The 18,557-nt window shown below is 39.1% G+C and overlaps 2 protein-coding genes across 5 annotated transcripts in view; both read left to right on the top strand.

Annotated features, from left to right (window-relative positions):
• The first annotated feature begins 1,278 nt into the window (after nucleotides 1–1,278).
• On the top strand, nucleotides 1,279–13,430 carry wdr1 (WD repeat domain 1). Its single transcript, XM_085273384.1, has 15 exons — nucleotides 1,279–1,419; nucleotides 2,885–3,006; nucleotides 3,523–3,613; nucleotides 6,994–7,141; nucleotides 7,495–7,675; nucleotides 8,708–8,785; nucleotides 8,872–8,952; nucleotides 9,375–9,608; nucleotides 10,241–10,330; nucleotides 10,883–11,037; nucleotides 11,274–11,361; nucleotides 11,501–11,611; nucleotides 11,742–11,915; nucleotides 12,060–12,204; nucleotides 12,540–13,430. Exons 1-15 carry the CDS (start codon nucleotides 1,404–1,406, stop codon nucleotides 12,644–12,646), a joined length of 1,821 nt encoding a protein of 606 aa, XP_085129510.1. The 5' UTR covers nucleotides 1,279–1,403; the 3' UTR covers nucleotides 12,647–13,430.
• A 1,958-nt stretch (nucleotides 13,431–15,388) lies between these two features.
• slc2a9l2 (solute carrier family 2 member 9, like 2) overlaps nucleotides 15,389–18,557 on the top strand; it is a 100,422-nt gene continuing 97,253 nt past the window's right edge. The window contains exon 1 of one of the 4 annotated variants that reach the window (XM_085273388.1): nucleotides 15,389–15,542. The gene's annotated coding sequence lies outside the window, so the exon portion shown is untranslated. The remainder of the gene's footprint in view (nucleotides 15,543–18,557) is intronic. The other 3 variants (XM_085273386.1, XM_085273387.1, XM_085273385.1) reach the window with 3 other exon arrangements.

Below are 18,557 nucleotides of genomic sequence, written 5' to 3'. Positions count from 1 at the left end.
AAAACCTGTAGTGATCCCTTATGTATCAGGAGTATCGGAACAGTTGAGACGCATTTTTTCTAAACACCGAGTCTCTGTGGCTTTTAAACCCCAAAACAAGCTGCACCAAAAATTGGTCCACCCCAAGGATGTGTGTCCCCCGACACAGAGTAACATAGTGTACGCTGTTAAGTGCCAGGAGGATTGCCAGAATTTATACATCGGGGAAACCAAACAACCTCTGGCGAAGCGGACGGCACAACACAGAAGAGCTACCTCGCCAGGACTCTGCAGTCTATTTACACCTACAGGCCAGTGGACACTCTTTCAATGATAAGGATGTACAAATCCTGGACAGGGAGGAACGCTGGTTTGAGCGCGGAGTCAAGGAGGCCATTTACGTGAAAAGGGAAAGACCATCTCTGAATCGAGGAGGGGGCCTAAGGGTACATCTTTCGCCATCTTACAATGCTGTGATTGCAGCCATTCCCCAACTCTCTGTGAATGGTACTCATGGCCATTGATCAGTGGGTTTTGATCAGTGGGTTTTGGTCAGTGGTTGTTGATCAATGGTCATGAGAATTTGCACAATTATGATTATGGAACTGACCTCCCAGCCTGCAGAGGTCCACACTCTCAAATGGACCCATCATAAATAGGTCAGGGGATTCCCAGTCCTATTCCAAGCAAGTGAGTGCCTACACTCATGCAAATAATAAGCACAGGCTTATAACATCACCACTATGGAATTACAGATAAGGGACAGGTTACAAGTGACTGTAGATAGATTTTCTTCATTTACCTTTCCGGGCAATTCATTTGGTTACTCATGCTATCACAAATCCACGGCGCCCAAAGGAGTGCGTCTCAGACGGCGAGCTTTACTACCCTGAGTCAGGCCTCTCAGGCAATCAAATGATTGCGCAAAACTCACCTCCTTATTTTAGTTTTAACTCTATTTCTAGATGACACATTCATCTAGAAATAGATTCCTGGATTATATATATTTACTAACAGGGTAACATTCTTTGAGGAATTAGAAATGTTGTTTCTATATGTTTATCTTTTTAAAAATTAAAAAAGACTCTGTGACCTGGCTGTAGCACATGATATGCCTCAAAATGAGGCAAACCTGGCCATTTTGATTAGTGAAGCTTTGGAATGGCTTTAGTTTGGCCCTGGAACCTGAGAGACCATATTTAGGTAAAATTTATCCCCAAAGCTCGAGCGCACGGTTACTGGCTGACAGCCTCAGCGTGGTATCTGAGTTTACTATATATGGGCAAAGCCAGGCAGAGCGAGAGCTGCACCCGCTTCCGTGTTTGTGTATCAGGGAGGGTAGTGCAAAGCCACGGGCGCTTTTCTGTCTTCACTGTTTCATTCATCTGGAAGAGAAAAGCCAAGCCAGAGGCAGCGGAGAAAAAATGCCGTATGAACTGAGTAAGTCTGTCTCATTTCTGTGTCAGCAGCAGGGCGGGAAAAACAGGAACAAGGCTCTTACTTCGCGTGACACTAGTCGGCAGATCTGCTAGTCATCCAGGTAGCAGCTAGCTAGCCTCGCCCATAGCTGCGTAATTTTGACACTTCACCCCACACAAGAAAGACCAAAAAAAGCTTCGCTCATGCAACGATTCTGGCAGGTGTAGTACACACCTGTGTTTGGATAGCTCGGAGTGTTGTGCAGATGTTTTGGCACTCAGTGCAGCCGCTTCATGCCACAGGCAGTGGCTTTTTAGTTAGCTAGGTTGCTAGCCTCAGTCAGGAAATAGTTGTGCTCCCATTGCTTTGTTATGACATGTCCACACAGAGGCTGTCTGCCAGTGAAGCACCGAGGAAGTACTGAAGTACACATTTGTCGCTGGTCGAATGTCCTAACATATTTAACGCTACATTTTTTTTTCTCATTGAATCAGTCGGAAATATAAATGGCGAAAACATGGCAGTGATTTATTTATTTATTTTTGGTCTTTCAAGGCACATTCAAGTTACAACCGTGTAGTTACTGCATAAGGCAGGATTGACTCGTGATGTATTCAAAAACCATTATGAGCAAGCAAAAGTGTGCTAGTGCATTTTGACCTGAGTGTATATCTCGTTTAGTTTATTACAATGGTATGTAAAAATTATGGCAAGCAAAGTGTTGGTAAATTTATAATATAACTATAATAAAACATTTTAAATACTAATATTTGAAATTGCTGTATAATTTGTGCAATTATATAAAAATCGGTACACTTATTATTATTATTATTATTATTATTATTATTATAATAAAACAAGACTCATCAACATAAACCTTACTAAATGGATACTCTGTACTTAAAAAAATGTGTAACTAAACAAAAGCAAATACTTCAATTACAAGCAGTTACTTGTATTTTTTTTTTTCTTTAGTAATTTACAAAGTAGAAAATTCACCCATGTAATGATCAGCAACAAATCCAGACTTGTCTTTTACTGGTTTTCTAACATAGTTGGCGTCAAAAATGATGGCCCAAATTTTGAGGAAGTGCACCGAAGAACTTAATCTAGTTATGTTTTATTTTTGTTACTCCTTAAAGGTTGAAGTGTAAAACGCTTTGCGTTCAGGGAATTTAATAAGGAGGGTGAAACTGCTTGGTAGAACAATAGGAATAGACTTGGCCGTGTGCTCAAAGTGTCTGTGATAATCAGTAAGGTACCTGAAACCAGCTCCACTTTAAGTCCTATGGATGACTAATGAACGACTAGTTGATATAGAACACTTCTGTTAATAATAAAATCTGCTATCTGAAATGGCAGATTTTATTCCCAGCAGATAAAGGATATGCAGTGAAACACTTTTTCTATTTGTGTTTAACCCTGTCTGCAGTGCATTAATTGATGTTTTCCACATCTTTGATTTTATTATTTTCACTTTTTTCAGAACGTGTGTTTGCCAGTCTCCCACAGATGGAGAGGGGAGTTGCAAAAGTGATCGGTGGTGATCCCAAAGGCAACAACTTCCTCTACACCAATGGGAAATGTGTCATCATCAGGAACATTGAAGTAATTTAAAAAAAAAAAAAGTCTTAAAGTTGTATCAACATGATGCTGATTATTTTATTCATTTGTATTTACAAATCTACTGGCTATGACAGAATCTACTGAATGAGAGTAATGACCACATAAAATGTACAGCATCAAAAGCTAGCAGCCACATCAAAGACAGCATTTCACTCTACTAGTGGGTGGTTTTGTTTGTTGCCCTCCTGCTACACCCAGTATTTTTGGGCGTGTTCAGTATTGTGCCCTTGATATTCTCTGAAATCTGAGTTGCATGCTGGCACAATTACTGTTAGCATAATGCTGTCAGTTAGCACCTAATCTAGAAGTAGCTCAGGAAAGGATTTCAGCTTGTGGTTTACCAGTGTTTACCAAAATTTATTTTTTCTTTGCCAACACTAATTGTTGATTAGATGTTTGGGTTTAAGTGACCAATTGGGAAAAATGCTCATCATTTATTTGCAATTTCTGAGCTAATCTTTCCATTTTTGTGTTTTTTTTTTTTCTCGTTTTTTTAAGAACCCAGCTATTGCAGACATTTACACTGAGCATGCCCATCAAGTTACTGTTGCGAAGTATGCACCCAGTGGATTCTACATTGCATCTGGAGGTAAAAGAGAAAAATACATTTGAACATTTGCAAGAAAGAGTTTGTAAACCTACTGGAATTTACTGATTTTTATCTAAAACATAATTAGGGATGAACACCATTAGAGTAAACCAAAAACAAACTGCTGTGCTTCTGACACTCAGTAACCACTCGCAGTGCATGCAGAAAAAAACTGGACTCCTTCTGCCGACTCGGGGCTTGGACCATTTTTGCAAACAAGCTCAATTTGTCTTTTTGGCATCAAAATGTTATCCCAGTAGTGTTACTGAACATCTACAGTGGGGCAAAAAAGTATTTAGTCAGCCACCGATTGTGCAAGTTCCCCCACCTAAAATGATGACAGAGGTCAGTAATTTGCACCAGAGGTACACTTCAACTGTGAGAGACAGAATGTGAAAAAAAAAATCCATGAATCCACATGGTAGGATTTTTAAAGAATTTATTCGTAAATCAGGGTGGAAAATAAGTATTTGGTCAATAACAAAAATACAACTCAATACTTTGTAACATAACCTTTGTTGGCAATAACAGAGGTCAAACGTTTACTATAGGTCTTTACCAGGTTTGCACACACAGTAGCTGGTATTTTGGCCCATTCCTCCATGCAGATCTTCTCGAGAGCAGTGATGTTTTGGGGCTGTCGCCGAGCAACACGGACTTTCAACTCCCGCCACAGATTTTCTATGGGGTTGAGGTCTGGAGACTGGCTAGGCCACTCCAGGACTTTCAAATGCTTCTTACGGAGCCACTCCTTTGTTGCCCGGGCGGTGTGTTTTGGATCATTGTCATGTTGGAAGACCCAGCCTCGTTTCATCTTCAAAGTTCTCACTGATGGAAGGAGGTTTTGGCTCAAAATCTCACGATACATGGCCCCATTCATTCCGTCCTTAACACGGATCAGTTGTCCTGTCCCCTTGGCAGAAAAACAGCCCCATAGCATGATGTTTCCACCCCCATGCTTCACAGTAGGTATGGTGTTCTTGGGATGCAACTCAGTATTCTTCTTCCTCCAAACACGACGAGTTGAGTTTATACCAAAAAGTTCTACTTTGGTTTCATCTGACCACATGACATTCTCCCAATCCTCTGCTGTATCATCCATGTGCTCTCTGGCAAACTTCAGACGGGCCTGGACATGCACTGGCTTCAGCAGCGGAACACGTCTGGCACTGCGGGATTTGATTCCCTGCCGTTGTAGTGTGTTACTGATGGTGACCTTTGTTACTTTGGTCCCAGCTCTCTGCAGGTCATTCACCAGGTCCCCCCGTGTGGTTCTGGGATCTTTGCTCACCGTTCTCATGATCATTTTGACCCCACGGGATGAGATCTTGCGTGGAGCCCCAGATCGAGGGAGATTATCAGTAGTCTTGTATGTCTTCCATTTTCTGATGATTGCTCCCACAGTTGATTTTTTTCACACCAAGCTGCTTGCCTATTGTAGATTCACTCTTCCCAGTCTGGTGCAGGTCTACAATACTTTTCCTGGTGTCCTTCGAAAGCTCTTTGGTCTTGGCCATGGCGGAGTTTGGAGTCTGACTGTTTGAGGCTGTGGACAGGTGTCTTTTATACAGATGATGAGTTCAAACAGGTGCCATTCATACAGGTAACGAGTGGGGGACAGAAAAGCTTCTTACAGAAGACGTTACAGGTCTGTGAGAGCCAGAGATTTTCCTTGTTTGAGGTGACCAAATACTTATTTTCCACCCTGATTTACGAATAAATTCTTTACAAATCCTACCATGTGGATTCATGGATTTTTTTTTCACATTCTGTCTCTCACAGTTGAAGTGTACCTCTGGTGCAAATTACTGACCTCTGTCATCATTTTAAGTGGGGGAACTTGCACAATCGGTGGCTGACTAAATACTTTTTTGCCCCACTGTAAGCTTTGTGTGGTTTGTTGTTTCTTGTAATGGTGTTCTGCCCTTGCCCTTGGGTTCTTTTACACTTTATTGAATGAATATTGTAGTCTTTCTAGAATCTTCACTCCCAACAGTCTAGCAACAATCCTGATATCCTGTCAAACTGCAGATTGTGCATATCTCCTCTAATTTCATGCACTTTTGTAATGCTCCTTGCTAAGTTCCTATGAAAATTGCTGTTACGGCACAATGCACGTGAACCAGTTTTTCCTAGGAAGAGTAGATTGTGATTTGTGGACATTTAGGGACAAGGCTTTAACTGAAATATCTGAGTCCAAGTAGGTTTTGATGATGTTAATTGACTTTTATTTACTTTTTCCAGCTTGCATTGTGAGTTATTACTTAACCCTTTACAGCCGATCGGAGCGGGCACGCTCTGTTTTGCGTAACTATTTTTAAATCCCGGTAGCTCTGCAACCAAGTAAGCTAGCGCAATAATTTTTTTTGCATATGAAACTGGAGGAGTTGTACTTACATCTTATGCCATCAGCTTGTCCTAGGTCACAGTTTCCTTCCACATATAGCTTTGCAAAAACTGCATAAAAATCACTTGCAGCAACAAAAACATGATATTCCAGAAACACGCTTCGCCGATCCATCAGCTGTTTGTAACACTTCCTACGTCCATCAGCGCGAACTATCACATGACCGCATGACCTGCCCGAAACCGGAAGTGACGTCATTTTGCGGAAATGTAGTTTTTTTTACGATCGGGGCCTTATGAGCTTGTGTTTTACTTGTTATGTGTTTTAAAAAGTTATGTTTGACTTTATGACTTTCTGTGTCGTTTCTGGGATGCTTAAGACTCATATTGCACTGCTGGAAATAGTTTATTTTGATGCATATGCTGTTATTTTGCAAATTTGCACTATAATATTTATTTTCGTTTTTCCTGCAGTATATAAAAATTGGTGTATTTCAAAAATAAAACTATGAAGACACTCAAAATAAATTTCCTGTGGTGGGAAACTAGTTTGTGTAACTTTTTTGTATTTACAGTTTTGAGGGATAAGCCTCTTAAATTTCTCTAACTAGAAATATATGTTAAAAAAACAAAAACGATTTTCAATTTTTTTGTAGTTTATTGCACTTTTTTGCAATTTATGTAATTACTATGCACCTAATGCAGACATATTATTAAAGTTTGGGCTATAATGGTTGTATTGATGTATAGCAACTTGAAATGCTCCCAAAAATGGCTCCACAGCATGTAAAAATATAATATAAGCTCTGGCGAACTTGGTTCTATGGTAGGTCTTAAAGGGTTAAGAAGTTGTGCTAAATTAAAACATGTTTTTAAATGGATTTGTCAGATTTTGTGTAGAATTTGGACCATAATGAAGGTCAAGTCACATTTTTATCAGTAGCCACTGCAAAAATCCTGGTAAAACTGTGTATTCTCATAGTTGCCACAATAATGTGACTGCTATGTAATCATGTTGCTTTTATATCCGTTAGATGCATCAGGAAAGATCCGTATCTGGGACACCACCCAGAAGGAACACATGCTCAAGTATGAGTACACCCCGATTTCAGGGAAGGTGAAGGACATTGCATGGACCGAGGACAGCAAGAGGCTTGCTGTTGTTGGGGACGGACGAGAGAAGTGAGTGTCAGGATTTTTTTATTTTTTTTTCTTTTTTTTTTTTCTTTTGGCGCTACACTGGCTACAAATTGATTCGTAGTTTAAAATCAACCATGGTAACTGTCTCATGAGAAACTTCTCTTACAGCGTTCACACTGATTTATTCCCACGTGGCACAAACTCACTGTTTGCTTTAGATATCAAGGTGATATGTTTGTGCACTTGCAGGACCAATGTTATTTATTTATTGTTTTTATTATAAAAAGAACTGTTTGCATCACTATTGTGCAGGAAATCGAAACCTTCTAGCACGTATCTTTCTTCCTCTAATTCAAACCTGGATCAACTGTATCGGTGTTCACTTGTCATTGTAGGTTTGGGGCAGTGTTCCTGTGGGACTCTGGCTCATCAGTGGGAGAGGTTTCTGGCCACTCAAAATTAATTAACAGTGTAGACATAAGGCAGAAGCGCCCTTACCGCCTTGCCACTGCCAGTGACGACACCTGTGCCTCCTTCTTTGAGGGACCTCCCTTCAAGTTCAAGTTCACATTACGGGTGAGTTGCATTTGTTGGCAATTTGAGGAGCTTTAGTAAAGAGGTGTTTGTTCCAGAGTGATTAGAGCTAAGCTGGATTGTTTGTTTTTTCTTTTTTTTTCTTGGCTGTTGTTTTGCTGGACAAGTCTTAGAGAAAAGATGATCTGCTGACATGTGCTGGATTAAAGTGGTCAGAACAGCCAATGGCTAAATGTTGTCTTTGACATGCACTGGTAACAAAGCATTGCAGCTTTCCAACTTTCTCTGGCTTTAATATCTGTTGGCCATCTCAAATCTGCCACACTCTGTTGGGTTTTGACAATGTGGCCTTGTTTGCCTGTTTCCATATTACATAATCCACATCCCCATAAATTCTTCCAGAGTGTGAGCTGCTTCCTACAACCAGGCACAAAGTGTACTGCAGACTAATTTATTTGAAGTTAATATAAAATCCAGTTGGTCAAGGTACATAAAACGGTGGATATATTTGTTAAATTTTAAAGTAAATTACACCTTGTATTCCCTTTAAGAATTGCATTATTGGCTTATTAGTGGGGTGTTATTAAATTAAAACAAACAAGAATTGTAATCACAGCTATTGATCCCATGTCTTTGCTCTCCACATGAACCTTGTGCTATTTGTGTCATAGGTAAATTTAAATTCTCAAATTTGCCTATAACACATGCTTAAAGGAAAATCAAGGAAACATCTGTTTTCTTTAAGCCTGCATACTGGTCGGTCATGATGGTCTCAATTGAGGAAGGACTGAGTTTCTGTCGGTCATGAAGATGACTAAGCAGTCTTTTTTTTTTTTTTTTTTTTTTTTTTTTTTTTTTTTTTTTTAAATTTATTTATTTTTTGCTTCTTCCTTCCTCACTTGTTTGAGACTATGTTAAATCTACACTATGACTATTGAAAATACTGGATCTACTTTCAATGTTTGGTTTCCATTTATGCACAAGACCAAATATTATGTGTCAAAATCAAACACTCATTTGATCCATAAAGCTAACTTCTATGTTGATTTCTTTTTAATTTTTTTCCACCCAAAGGACCACAGCCAGTTCGTCAACTGCATTCGTTTCTCTCCAGATGGAAGTCGGTTTGTTACAGCGGGTGCTGATGGTCAGGTAAGTGTCCGTTATCATGTGAAACTTAAAATTAAAATGACTTTAAGCAAAATGTGTACCTAATTGTTTTTATTAAATATCCACAGATTTTAATCTATGATGGAACAACTGGTGAACGTGTTGGCTCCCTTGGTGGAGAGAAGGCTCACAAAGGAGGAATCTATGCTGTAAGTCTTTTTTTAGGTTAAAAACCAAACTCCAGTGAATAATATGGATAGGTACATTAACAGTCTGCCTTGTTTAAAGGATCAATCCTAGTGTTTTACCTCTTTGCTACAGTGTTAACTTACAGTCACTTTGTTAAATGAATGGCTTTTGTTGTTCCGGAGAGCCAACTATAATCAGATTTGGCAGTCTGCCTAGAGGAATTATGTGCCAATAGGAATTATGCATGCTATAAACCCTTCTGTCCTCGAGTTACTAATCTTTTCTCATTTTTCTTTGATTTCTTTTCCACGTAGTGTTGGTGTGTTTTCTTCTATTGTTTAATGCCCATTCATAGGTTGCACAAACGGTGCTTACAAAATTTCTGTCTTTGCTCACATGCATTCTGACATACTACGTTTCTGGGGGGTTTTTTCGCCCACAGGTCAGCTGGAGCCCTGACAGCTCTCAACTGATCTCTGCCTCAGGGGACAAGACCGTGAAGCTCTGGGATGTCGGTGCAACCACGGCTGTCACCACCTTCAACCTGGGCTCCGACGTGACAGACCAGCAGCTGGGGTGCCTGTGGCAGAAAGACCACCTCCTCAGCATCTCCTTGTCAGGATACATCAACTACTTGGACAAGAACAACCCCAACCGGCCCATACGCACAATCAAGGTCAGCCCCAAGAATTAAAGGATGCTATTTCTGGATAGAATCACTGATTTGATAATGATAATAATGGCAGTTTTGTTAGTTTTTTTAACTGTGTTTGAGCTTCTGAAATACAATGGAAATTAAAGTGTCATAGTAGAAACATTTTCTACAGTGTTTGAAAACCAAACTTGGCATCTGTTAAATGTAAATCGCCATCAATATTTGCATAGCGATGGTTCAAACTGCATGCCTAAGAGTGCAAATGCACACTGCAGATCCTGCTTTACTGAGTTGCTTGTTTTCATACAAATTTTTTTTGTTTTCAAATGGGAAGATTAGTTTTTAGTGATGAAAGAGCAGTGTGCTCAACATTTACACGTGGAGGGTGTCTGTGTGAGGAGGCTAGAAGTGTCTTGTGACACATCTTCCTGATGTATCCATCATACACTTGTGGTGTTCAGTAGGTAAGACAGGAAAATAAGTCATTACATAAACTTCTCACAGAAGCATCTAAATATGCACTGTGGCTATTACAAAGATGAATGTTTTCAGTTCTCTGTGCTGTCTTTCATTTGTGTGGGGATGCAATACTGTAGTGTTAATGTCTTGTGTACCTTTCCATATATTCAAATGTGTGCTTATTCTTTCTACAGGGTCATACCAAGTCCATCCAGTGTGTTACTGTTCACAAAAATGAAGGGCGGCCGTACATCTACTCGGGGAGTCACGACGGACACATAAATATCCTTTCAACACTTACTGATTGTCGCTAATGACTGTAAAGGTTACTCAGTGGGACATGCGTAGGCGTCCTGTCCTGCATGTAAGCTCAATCTTGCCCAATTGTTTTCAATATAAAAGAGGTTTGATGTTTTTCTGTTTAACACAAGGTCATTACACACTTGTAGTGATAATGTAACATGCCCTTTTTTCATTCATCAAATTTAATTAATTTCTATCAATGTAGATTTGATTCACATTGTGCAGGAGCTGAGTTTTAATCAAAATTTAAAAATCAAAATGTTAAAAATTTGAGCTTTTTAAATTGAACAATTACATTTTTACAACCTGAAGCAGCAGAACTTTCTAATAGTTTGCTTAAAAAAAGCCATAAATAAAAAATATGGCCCATCTACCACTATTGAATAACTCTTTAGAGAGCTTTGTTATTTGAATAGTGACGCAAGTTACAAAACAACTTTTCAGTTTTGTTTTTTGCAGGCATTTCTCAGACTTTCATATTTGCATAGAATAACTGCAGACATAGATAACGTTCCTTAACGTATCCCTCACATTACTGGGATGCAGAAACTGGAGAGAACGACTGCTTCTCAGGAAAAGGTCACAGCAACCAGGTTAGCAAGATCGTGACTGATGAAGCTAATGAGTTGGTGACTTGTAGCATGGATGATACACTGCGCTACACCAGCATCAGCAAGAAGGAGTACAGGTGAGGGGCCATGATGTGGCTTTATGAATAAGCCATTTTATTAATCATTTTACATTTGGTCTATTAAACAGAAGTTTGTCCTTGATAAGGTGAAGGACAGGGTTGAAGGCTAAAAGTACCTTTTTTTTTTTTTTTTTTTTTTAAATGCATGTTTACAGTTCAATTGTTCATAGTAGGAAGAGGGTTGTTGTTCTTCTTCCTCTCCTCACATAAATAACCTCTTTGTTGGTTTCTAGTGCCTCTGATGTGGTGAAGATGGATTTCCAGCCTAAAAGTGTGTCCGTAGGGGCAGGTGGGCTGTCATTGGCTGTGTGCATTGGGCAGGTAATGTCTTTGCTTCAGTCATTACTGCTTGCATAAATCAGATCCAGTCATTCTTGCACTTGCAAGGTTGGTGATTTTTTTTTTTTTTTTTTTTTGTTTGGGGAATAATGACTGCATTGTTATTCATGGCTCTTTGTAGATTGTCCTTGTGAAGGATAAGAAGAAAGTCTTCACATTGGACAATCTTGGCTATGAAGCAGAGGTTGGAGCTTTGCATCCTGGCGGCACCACTGCTGCAGTGGGCGGAGCAGTAAGTGGACACAGATAATCTCACCACATGTTTACATTCGTTCAATGTTTGTTGGTTCCATGTAATAAAAACACTATAGCTATCACAGAAAAGCTTGGTTGGACTCTGGATTCATTTTCTTTCTTCTTAGGATGGAAAAGTTCATCTGTACTCAGTTCAGGGCAACACTCTGAAAGATGAGGGGAAAGCTCTTGAGGTCAAAGGGCCCATTACAGACATGGCCTATTCGAATGATGGCGCCTATCTGGCTGCCATTGATGACAAGAAGGTTATCACGGTCTTTAACGTGGCAGACGGCTATTCGGTAAATATTTGCCTTTCTTAATGATCCTGTCTTCTGTTTGCTGCCTGTTACGTGGGTGGTTTTTTTTTTTTTTTTTTTTTTTTTTTTTTTTTAAATACTAATTACTGTTTTATGGTTGCCTTTTTTTTTTTTCCTCCCCATCAGGTTAAAAATGAGTTTTATGGACACCATGCCAAACCTGTGACTTTGGCCTGGTCACCTGATAACGAGCACTTTGCGACTGGTGGGATGGACATGCTGGTCTACGTCTGGACAGTTAGCGATCCAGACCAGCGGCTCAAAATCCCAGGTCTGTCTCGCAAGCAATCCACACTCAACACATCTAAGCGTGTTTTTAAAAAAGCTTTTTAATATTAAATGTTTACTGAGCAATCATTGAAAAGAGGGTAAAAATAAATTAAATGGTCCTAAACTGTTACAAAGTTTATAAACTCAGTTTGTTGAATCTGCTTCTTAAAATTTAGGAGCAAAACCAGGCTTGATTTCTTAAAGAGTTGTAACTCACATCTCAGTCAGTATGGGATGTTAAACAAACGAAACTTTTATTAAACCCAGGTTCTTTTAGTTGAAGATGGCTTTTTTTTTTTTTTTTTTTTTTAAATTGCTGTGATGTCTTTGTTGCAGACGCTCACCGATTGCACCACGTTAGCGGCCTGGCTTGGATAGATGCTCACACTCTGGTCACCACCTCCCACGACGCCAGTGTCAAGCAGTGGACTATTACATACTGAGCTTCAAGCAGACAAACATCCACATCTCCAGGGACAAGGACTACTGTTGAATTTAATTCTTTTTTTCCCTTTTCTTTTTTCTCTTCTGTATTTTCCTTGTCTAAAAAGTGTTCAATGCTGTCTATAAACACCAAACTTGTAAATGATTTTGAGCAGTAAAAAAGGTACCACATGTGATCTGTTTAATGCAAATAACCTCAGCTTACAGAGAGGAAACGTGTAACAATGTGTGCTTTTACAGCACTTTAAGCATGATGGACCCAAAAAAATATTAATGAGCTCATCATTCCATGGGTATAAACTGTGGTTGGGGTCAATGCTTTCTGGCTTAAAGGAAGAACCATAATCTATTTTTTTTTTATTTTTTTTTTTTTTCCTTCTCTTAAATTGAACAAAAGTATGTTGGAAACAAAACCCGTTGGTTACATTCCTGAAATTAGCTGTAACTGGTTCCAACTGCAACTGCCTGTCAGTCTTTATTTTCAAAGTTTTAAGGTGGGTGAGTCTTTGCCTTTTGGCTTTGTCCTAGGTTTCATACTTTGTGGTTCACATTTCTTCTTGTTGGACTGGGGAGCAATAATAGGAACTGAGAGAAGTATGTGTACAATCAAGATGCTGCCTGTTTAGTTGAAGGTCCTGTGTTGTTGCTGTGCGTTTGGGCTCTCATTGCTTGTCTCATAATTATTTTTTTTTTTTTCTATGTCTTTATGCATCCACTTACAAAGTGGAACAGACTCATGATTATTATTATTATTGTTAATAATAATAAAACTTTTTATGCATGTTTCTTGTCACGCAGTAATCCTTTTAAACACCTGGAGTTGTAGACTGAACTGAGAATTTTCAGCACAGCTTCATGGCGAACATGAATAGATTGAACTGTAGAGGTTTACTAAGAGGGGCCTCCTGAGTGACCGGAGCCGATGAACTTCTTTAAAGGGTGTTTATGATTAAAATAATTTCCAGTCTTTTTTTTTTTTTTTTTTTTTTCATAAATATAACAAAGCAGAGGTGATTGAAATGTTTCCTAACGTATTTTCTCTGGTCTGTAGTACCATTTGCACATCCCTATCATTTTACATAATTTATTCAGCTGTTTGATTAAAAAGTCCTCTTTAGTATAATAGAAGCTGATGGTACTTGCCTAGAGGTCCTCATGGCATCAATAAAAGCACATTATTATTATTATTATTATTATTATAGCAATAGTTAGAACAGATTTTTGTTTAATGTGCAATGGATTATTTAATTAAAAAAAATAAAGTAAAAAAAGATAATGCCAGGCAAATTCTAGCTCCCTGAAAACTGTTTATTGAGCCATAGCACAAACAACTGAAAGGATGTGCTTTTACTTTGTAATAGTCAAAGCTTGTAAAATCAAGTTAAACTGATGGATATCTTCCAATTTACACACAGCATAACTTCAGGGAGCTGGCACTTGAGAAAGCATTGTGCCAAAATCAAAGGAAAAAGTTTAGACTTGAGAAAAAGAATTGATGCTTACAAAGCAGGAAAGCGAAGCATAAACACGGTTATGACAACTGAAGTGAGAAGTATCTTCAAGAAATTGAAAGAGAGCCACACAGTACAGAACAAGCCTGGCAGAAGTAACTGTAAGATATCAAAGACTCTGCGAAGAAAACTAGTGAAAGATGTGTCTAAAGATCCCAGAATAACTGCCAAGACACCAGTGATTGACTTAGACAGGTCAGTTATTTGCAGTCTTAAGACAATCACTAGAACTCTGCACAGGAATGGACTGTGACGTTGCAGGCTAAGAAAAATTGCACTTTTGCAGAAGAACTGTGGGGATGCTTCAGTGTGTCTGAAACTGGGAATCTTGTCAAGATGGAAGGAATCATGAAAGCAGAAGCATATGTGAAATATTTGAAAGAAAACCCTCAAGTAGTCAGCAGCAAAACTGAGTGAGTGTATGCTTTGTCTTCCATCAAAACCTTAAACATATATCGCTTCTGGTAAAGAACTAAAGACCAAAGTAAACTGACATAAATCTGTGTGGTGAACTGAGGAGCAAGGTCCACGTAAGAAGATCATCAAATCTGCAGAAGCTTGAGAGATTTGACAAAGAAGAATGAACTGGGGTTACTCTAGAGGTGTGTTTGAGACATGAAAACAACACCTGACAACAGCAAAAAGGATACACAAATGAAGATTAACATCATTTGGGCTAATAATTTTGACCATTGTAGTTTTAGTGGAATCATTTTGTTTCTGTGCACAAAGTTAAACAATGTAACCATCAAAAATAAAACTAGGATGTTTGGCACTTGGGAAATACTTTGAAAACATGTATAGGTGGGCTAATAATTCTATCCTCATCTGTAAAGTAGGCCCGTGTCTCTCTAGCACATAGGGGTCACAAAAAAGATCTATTTTCCAAGTTCACAGCGTACTCGCACGGCAAGGTGTCCTTTAGAAAAAGCAGTTGAAGAAAGAAACAGCTTGACTCAAACAGGTTTTGTGTTGGAGTGAGAAGGAGCTCAGCTGGACTTCTTGAAGCAACCTGCTAGAGAAAGGCAAATAAAAAGGCAAGTGAAATACTATACTATGAGATTAAAAACAAGGACAGTCAGGGAAATGTGTTGATTAAAAATGATGTAAAGTGCTGTTGATGTAAAGAGATGTTCAAAGGTCAGCGCTTGTTAAATTGTTATTTTCTTCCAGCAGTAACATTATGTAATGCTATCAGGCCAATGATTGACTGAGTTCCTGTCTGAGCTGTGTTCTTTCTCTTTTCATGTCCAGCTTCAGCAAATTAAGTTACCCAGCAGGCTCTCATGTGATAATGATTACTTTTTAATTATGTGCCTATGGCTACTCTCTGAATCTGCAGGGAAACCCCGGCACTGGACAGAAAGATTCTTAAGAGGGTCTGGTGAGTTTACTCTCTCTTACGCTTGTTTATGTATTTTTTCTTTTTACAAAATGAATGCTGCTGTTATCAGGGGAACGTTTGGGAACTTTCCTGTTTTTTCCCACTTGTGGAAAAATACTTTGTTGACAGTGACATTGTAGTAGTAGCAACAATTTTCTGTCGTAACTATGTGAAGTCAGTGGAGTAGAAAGCACCAGAGAGAATGATCTCAGAGATAAAACAAGGCTAGGACATGAACTTTGTGTTGTTGGCACAATCAACAATCTATCTATCTATACTGTATATGAATAAAAGATCCAGTCCATTTATCTGCTGTTTTTTATTGTAATATGTCCATATCTGTCATTTTTATTGTACATTATTGCAGTATATATATATATATATATATATATATATATATATATATATATATATATATATATATATATATATATGTATAAGGGGTGCAACGACACTTTGGTGTCACGGTTCGATATTTTTTCGATACAAAAAAAATGTTCATGCCTTTTTAATTTGTCATTTATTAAAATTATAAATATATATTTTAACTCAAAAGTACAGTTTTTAAATTTAACCCTAACCCTTGTGCGTGTTTTTTATTTTGACAGCGAATGCGCACCTGCGGACCACTTATGTGCAGCCCTGGTTATTTAGCTCATCATATCGCAGCCACAGAAATTCTTTTGTCCATGAAACCATAAAGCTGCACTTTCTTTTTGCCTTATAGTCTGATTTGTCATAACTTTTCCGTTTTGTGGTAAGCTTTTCTTTGGCTGTCACTTCTTCACCCTGACCTGTCTTATTTGGCTCAGCAGAACTGAAATGCTTTTACACATGCACTCACATAAGCTCAGCAATTCTCTGCCCGATCAACCTCTCACATGTTTAAGCTTGCTGCGGGAGATTTCACTTGTCATGTTTGCATAGTAAGCTAACAATTAATAAGACGATGTCAGAGGAATTGGTGCACAAATTATCATCACTCACAGATCAGTGCTGTCGCTCTCTATACTAGGGCTGCCACAAACGATTATTTTGATAGTCGACTAGTCACCGATTATTTATGCGATTAGTCGACTAATCAGATCATCATCATCATCCAAAATAAACAAAAAGTCCTTCAAAAATAAAATGCAGCAACCATCACTGGACGTAAAACTACAGCTTATTGCACCAGCAACATCTGCTCTTATATAACTATCATTAGCTTACAGCTTTAAGCTTTTAAGGTGCTAACTAAAAATAAAGACAAGATGATAGTTTATTCAATTTTAATGAAATTTGCAGATTGTTTCGGTAAAGTTTAATAAACTCCTTGCTATCTAAAATATAACAGGACACCGGAGTATATTCTCCAGCATCTCACACTTCTGATAATCAGCTGTCTGCTTGACGTTTATTCAGCTGTGTAAAAACTATAACTTTGATCTCAGCCAAACCGATTTACTCAGGAACAAATAAAATACAAAAAAAAAAAAAAGCCAAACAACAACATTTTTAATTTATCTAAGTGACTCATATATATTTAACCTGAGTCGCGAAAGACGGCGGTGGGTTTGAAAACAATTTGCCGGGAGTCCGGTGTTCTCACGGCGCTAGTGACCTAGCCCCCGGCTAGCTATCGAGCTAGTGGGTAACAGACGTCTCCGAAAACGTCGGAGCGCTTTTGAAAATATGTGGTGTCCTGATAAACTGAGCCGATATTTGAGGTTTACACAGCTACATTCTCGCCTGAAAATATGTTAAACGTTTATTTTGTGACCCAGAAAGAATAATAAGAGTAATATTAAAACTAACTAGCTACCGCCATTGTTGGAAACTAAGCTGGGCCGCGCTATGAATTCTGGGACACAGCTGCTTCTTCTTCTTCGGGGTTTAACGGCAGCTGGCATCCTTGTACATGGTGTGCTGCCATCTTCTGTTTCAGTCCGTTATTACACTCTTAAATCCTGCTATTATTCCTGCGTCTTTTGCGATCTTACAAAGCTTCAAACGACACGTCGACTATTAAATCAGTCGTCGACGATTTTGATAGTCGACGTAATCGTGACTAGTCGACAAATCGTGGCAGCCCTACTCTATACACAGTTCGCGCGATTGCAAAGTGAAAGCAAAAAAACAAGCGCAAATTCAAACGCAATTTCAATATGTCACATATTGACAGTGGCTCACCGATGCCAATGACATAATTACCCAGCTACATTTCCGAAAGAATGCAAAAGCATTGACATATATTTTTCCTTCCTACAAAAGCCCGACAGGCAGGGCAGAGATAGATTCTGGTAGCCCGACTGAAAAAATCGCTAGCCCCGGGACGTCGGGCTAGCGATATTGCGAGCCCTGTATCTGATTGAGGAATCACTCATCTTTGGAAAAGAGAGTTTATTACAGAGAAATGTCTCTTTCCAAAATAAAAGCTATACTATCCGCTTCTTCTGGGCTATATTCTCAGCAGCATATTAAACAGCTGTCTAAATGACTCGGCTAGCATGCTTGCTTTTTTTTGTCTGCTTCCACTTGTCTTTGCACTAGGATGATGTCGGCGTAAATGTGCAGTCATATTCGTTGTGTTCCCACTAGTGCTTTCAGGTTAATCTCATTGAAATGACCTTAACGCCACAACACAGCAAATCTCCGTTAACGAGCTACTGCCGATCGCCCCGTGCATGGGGCTAGACGGCCAACACGTTAACGAGCTAACTGCGCTAACACACTAGTTCCCACCCATGTAATTGAGCATTGCATGGCACATCCAACATACTGTTTTACTTTAGTCCATGACTCGCTTACCTTCAGGGTCATACGTCACATGAAAACCAAAATAATTCCAAACGCCAGATCTGAATGAGAGTGGGGGAGGTCCATGTTGTGCGCTCTTCCTTCTGAAGATGCTGTCTGTGTTGAGCGCTCAGTGAATCTGCGTTCGACTTCTCCGCCTAGGCTGCACTGTCGACCCTAGGCGGAGCAGTCGAACGCAGATTCACTGAGCGCTCAACACAGACAGCATCGTCAGAA

This window comes from Mchenga conophoros, linkage group LG5 (assembly GCF_057382185.1).
Source record: "Mchenga conophoros isolate Kocher_MC1m ecotype Shallow Benthic linkage group LG5, M_conophoros_male_GT1.1, whole genome shotgun sequence".
In the NCBI taxonomy this organism is placed as follows: Eukaryota; Metazoa; Chordata; class Actinopteri; order Cichliformes; family Cichlidae; genus Mchenga; species Mchenga conophoros.
This window is presented reverse-complemented; position numbering and strand designations above follow the sequence as displayed.